Below are 5,270 nucleotides of genomic sequence, written 5' to 3'. Positions count from 1 at the left end.
TATTATCTCACACAATGTACACTGTCCATATTTTTGCCTTCAGCAGTTGCAGAGTATAGAGTTGGGCAATATCAACATTGATAGAGTTAAACTATGTATTTTGTCAACAATATTGATATATATGCCATCATATCCTATTTTAGTGTGCCATCTTGGCATAACTCAAGTTTGCCTACCAATCCTATGATTTTATTAAGTTCAAGTGGTACGAAACTAATCCTAGTATCAGTTCTCTCCTTTCCTCTAGAGACGGCATGTGTTTTGAGCTCTACAGAGCGCAGGCCCTCCAAGGTCACTGATTATCTCTGGAGGAATACAATAACAGCTCATTGGAGTTAACTTGACCATCTATGACAAAGCAACAACACCTCCGCCGGTCAGAGTTGAGGTCAACGTGTTGTTTGAGACATTTGGACGCTGTTTGTCCAAGATAAACTGTCACACCATCCGCTTGCCATCTTCTCTCTCAACCTACGAGCAATTAAGGCTCCTCATGGCCAGATGTCATCGTCAGAGCTGATAACAACTTAATTTGTGTATAACTGTTGTGACCATTGACTGTTTAGTCAGAGAGATATTTTTGCTGTACGGTGCCTCGTGGATTGATTCTTTCTCTTAATACAATGTCAACCTTTTAATTTGAGAACCGTCCTGTTTACGCAGTTTTTTTCAGCTGTTTAACTACAAATAGTTTTAATTAACATAGAGCAGGATTTACGACCCTTATCAGCTCTTTTATCAACTCTATTAAACATGATGGTATCAACAACATAATATCAATATTCATATGAGACTCGAATCTTTTCCTGGTTTTAATCACTTAAGCCCTAATTTATACTTTGAACTATTTTATACATTTTATACAAGATGAGCTCGTATTTTCAGGTCTACAGTATTGTCAAAGTATTTAGTATCGAAGGCAGAATATTGTTATATTGTGTTTCGTGCATAACGCCCAGGTCTCATTTATGTCTGTTTTTTCCCTGCATGTTCAAAATGTTTATCTCCTGTAAGGTTTTATTGCGTCTGACTCAGACAGGGATGTTTTAAAATGTAAATTATTTGTGTTTTCTTCACTGCAGCTCTGTTAAATCATGTAGTTATGTACAGCAATGCATATGTTTATGTTTATATAACATTCTACATTCTACACTTCTACCAAAGTGACAGGAATCATTCACCACTATCCTTCAGCTCTTTAGACCACGCCCGCTCAGCTGGCCGATGAACTCAGGGCAATCAGGGAGAGAAACCAGGGACCTACTGATTACCAGATGACCTCTCTGTGACTCCACCCAGATATGGCCGCCTTGAAATGAAAAGCCCTCTCTTCCTTAAATTAACGATGTAAGTGGACATGAAGAGGCTGAGTGGAGGAGAGGAATGAGAAAGAAACAGACAGAGAGGAGTGGACGGTGTGAAGGGTTAACAACTAACTACAGTACAAGGAGGAGTTTCTCAGTGACGCAAATCTAGTGAAATGAAAGTTGAAACTGAGGCAGCAACACAACTAGCTCTACAAAACATTCAACACGACCTTTACGAACGCAAGTGAAAACGTGAGTACAACAGATAAGGACTTCATAATTATTCAGTAACTGAGAATTAAGTTGTAACTTTATCCAGACATGATCTTCCTCTATTATAATATTCCTTGAAATGTCCCAGTTTAATGTTCCAGTTGTTATGGTTTACAGGAAGTGCAGTAGCCTGTAATATATCATTGTCAACATGATTGTGCTCTATTCCCGATCAGATTCATAACTTTTAAGCTGTGAGAAGTTATTATTGTTTTTATTTATTTTCAGTGTGTAGACATGGCCTCTGCCAGCATTCTCCTGTCTGAAGAGCAGTTCCTGTGTTCTATCTGTCTGGATGTGTTCACTGATCCAGTCAGCACTCCATGTGGACACAACTACTGCAAAACCTGCATCACACATTACTGGGACACTAGTGATGTGTGTCAGTGTCCACTGTGTCAAACAGTCTTCTGTAAGAGACCAGACGTCCTTGTCAACACTTTCATTTCTGAGATGGCTGATCAGTTCAGGAATTCAAAGCAGCTGAACAAAACTACCAGCACCAACCAACAACCTGCTGAAACGGATGAACCAGATGAAGTGTCCTGTGACGTCTGTACTGAGACCAAGCTCAAAGCCTTGAAGTCCTGCCTGGTGTGTCTGATCTCCTACTGTGAGACTCACCTGGAGCCTCATCAGAGACTCACAGCTTTAAAACGACACAAACTAATCAACCCTTTAAAGAACCTGGAAGGCATTATGTGTAAGAAACATGACAAACCTCTGGAGCTGTTCTGTAAGACTGACCACATGTGTGTTTGTCAGTTTTGTACTGAGTCAGACCACAAGTTACATCAAATTGTATCTCTGAAAGAGGCATATGAAGGAAAGAAGGCTGAGCTGGGAAAGACTGAGGCTGATGTTAAGCAGATGATCCAGGAGAGACAAGTGAAGATTCAGGAGGTCACACACTCAGTAGAACTCAGTAAGAAAGATGCAGACAGAGAGATAGCAAACAGTGTGGAGGTCTTCACTGTTCTGATCAGCTGTATTCAGAGAAGGCAGGCTGAGCTCATTGATGTGATTGAAGAGAAACAGAAAACAACAGAGAAACAGGCTGAAGGCTTCATCAAAGATCTGGAACAGGAAGTCGCTGAGTTAAAGAAGAGAGGATCTGAGCTGAAACAGCTCAGATACACTGAAGACCACCTCCACTTCCTCCAGAACGTCCCATCCATCAACACCCCACCACCCACCAACCACTGGACAAAGGCCAATGTCCACCAGTCTTCATATGTCGGGACTGTGAGGACAGCTCTGAAGACACTCAGTCAAGAGATGGAGAAGAAGATACGTGATGCTGAGCTGAGGAGGATCCAGCAATTTGCAGTGGATGTGACTCTGGACCCTGATACAGCACACTGTGAACTCATCCTGTCTGAGGACGGAAAACAAGTGAGTCATGGAAACATAAGGAAGAATTTCCTAAACAACAAAGAGAGGTTCTTTTCTAACCGTACACGTGTCTTAGGAAAAGAAAACTTCTCCTCAGGAAGGTTTTACTATGAGGTTCAGGTTAAAGGGAAGACATGTTGGAGTGTAGGAGTGGCCAGAGAGTCCATCAACAGGAAACAACCAATAGATCTGAGTCCAAACAACGGTTACTGGACTTTAGATTTGAGGAATAGAAATGAGTACAGGGCTCTTGCTGACCCTCCTGTCCTCATCCCTGTAACAGAGAAGGTCCAGACAGTGGGAGTGTTTGTGGATTATGAGGAGGGTCTGGTCTCCTTTTATGATGTGGAGACCAGAGTTCATCTCTACTCTTTCACTGGCTGCACCTTCACTGACAAACTCTATCCAATCCTTAATCCAAATCTCAACGGTGGTAAAAACTCTGCTCCTTTGATTATCACGCCTGTCAATCACACAGATTAGACTATAATCCTCACTCAGTTTTCAATTAAGACATCAAATGTGTATACTGAAGGGTTAATTTAGTTGTCATTTTGAATCCAGCCATTTAACTGTTGTTCAACAGATGAATTCTAATGAAAAACAAGACATACATTTTGCATTTGTGATGTACAACTACAGACTAATTATTGTAAATTAGTTCTCTGATTAAACATGTTTATATAACCACTGAAACCCTTATACATAGGCTATCCAAAAATAGCTGATCCACAAGCTTGCAACATTTGGTATTGACAGTTTGTGAGCTTGTATATAGTGTATGCAAAGTTCTGAACAAAATGTGTTTTTTTACATTTTTGAAAAATAGTTTTACTTTTTACATGGCCAAAATAGGCCTGTAAATAGAAACTCTAGGGTTAAAGTGATCAAAATGTATTTCATGTTTGTAAGACTGTTGAAATCTAAGTCTACATTTATTTCTTGGTACAATGATATAATTATATTTTTTATTTGTTCGAGTCAACATTTTTGTTAATGTGCAGAAATAACAATATTTTATTGTCAGTCTTACTTTAATGTAATTGCTGTAGGAGAGTTAAATGAAACTAGGAATGCAATGATTCTGATGTTAATGATTGGTTCTCTTATGAAGCTGCATGTTATCAATTATAGAAGACGAAAATGTGATTCTTTAATAGAAATCACTCTATTATAATTCTGTGCAAATGCTTGTGAACTGCTTGACTTTTACTCACTTTGTGCGAGAGCAAGAATAAAAACAACTTTAAGGAATGACACTCATTGCTATTGTATTTTTATTCTTAGGGTGTAGAATGTAAATGTAAACATCTGGTCTGAAGCAGTGGTTCCAAAACATTTTGGCTCCCAAAAGAGACATTTTATGTCTCCCCGGGACCTGCTAGTGAAAATAGCCGATCTAGAAGCTGTGAGCTTATAGATCTGCTATTTTCATTACTTCTTAACATAAGACTCTGTATGAGAATGACTATTCTCTCCACTGTTCTGTTAAGTGTGTCGATTTGGCACTGTAATCAAATTTAATTGAATTGTCTCCTCAACTACAGTAACATGTCAGGAGGGTCAGGAGTGACTTTTCTGCATCGAACTAGGAATTCTAACTGAAAACAGTTTAACAGTGACATCTAGTGTTATCTATGTATAACATACCTAAAAAGAGTAGGTTGAGAGATAAGTCCAATACATTTTTCAACAAGATATAAGCTAGAATGTGCTCTACCACACGCTTTTAGGCAGGACATTAAAGGGCTCCTGTAGTAATATTATGTGGGGTTGTGTTTTATATTCATTTATTTTGCCAGTTTGGTATTTCTACTGAATGTATCATGTCTATGTTGTTTAATATCAATGTTTAGATTAGGTCCACATGTGTCTACTACAAAGTGTGTGACAGGGATGTCATGACGACACTGACCATGATACATGATAGCCTACTGACATGATACTGACCATGACACTGACATGATATTGACCATTACACTGACCATGATAGGCTACTGACCATGACACTGACATGATATTGACCATTACACTGACCATGATATTGACCATGATACTGACATGATACTGTCATGATACTGACATGATACTGACCATGTTATTGACCATATTGACCATGACACTGACCATGATAGTGATCAGTGGTCCCAAATTAATATGTAACTGGTCCCAAAGTATTACTGACCATGATACTGACATGATGACCATTTTACTGACACAAAACTGACTATGATACTGACATGATCACCATGATACTAACATGATACTGACATGATACTGACCATGATTATCTCA

At 39.0% G+C, this 5,270-nt stretch overlaps 1 protein-coding gene across 1 annotated transcript; it reads left to right on the top strand.

Annotated features, from left to right (window-relative positions):
- The first annotated feature begins 1,366 nt into the window (after nt 1–1,366).
- LOC311063405 (E3 ubiquitin-protein ligase TRIM39-like) lies at nt 1,367–4,126 on the top strand. The gene is made up of 2 exons (XM_084082834.1): nt 1,367–1,559; nt 1,809–4,126. Exon 2 carries the CDS (start codon nt 1,818–1,820, stop codon nt 3,456–3,458), a length of 1,641 nt encoding a protein of 546 aa, XP_083938960.1. The 5' UTR covers nt 1,367–1,559; nt 1,809–1,817; the 3' UTR covers nt 3,459–4,126.
- The last annotated feature ends 1,144 nt before the right edge of the window (nt 4,127–5,270 follow it).

This window comes from Gymnoscopelus microlampas, assembly GCF_963454915.1.
Source record: "Gymnoscopelus microlampas genome assembly, chromosome: 16".
In the NCBI taxonomy this organism is placed as follows: Eukaryota; Metazoa; Chordata; class Actinopteri; order Myctophiformes; family Myctophidae; genus Gymnoscopelus; species Gymnoscopelus microlampas.
Note: the sequence above shows the minus strand (reverse complement) of the source record. Positions and strands in the feature narration are given on the sequence as shown.

Excerpts from the sequence above, each read along its gene's own strand:
- LOC311063405 (XM_084082834.1), top strand. The coding sequence starts at position 1,818 with ATGGCCTCTGCCAGCATTCTCCTGTCTGAAGAGCAGTTCCTGTGTTCT.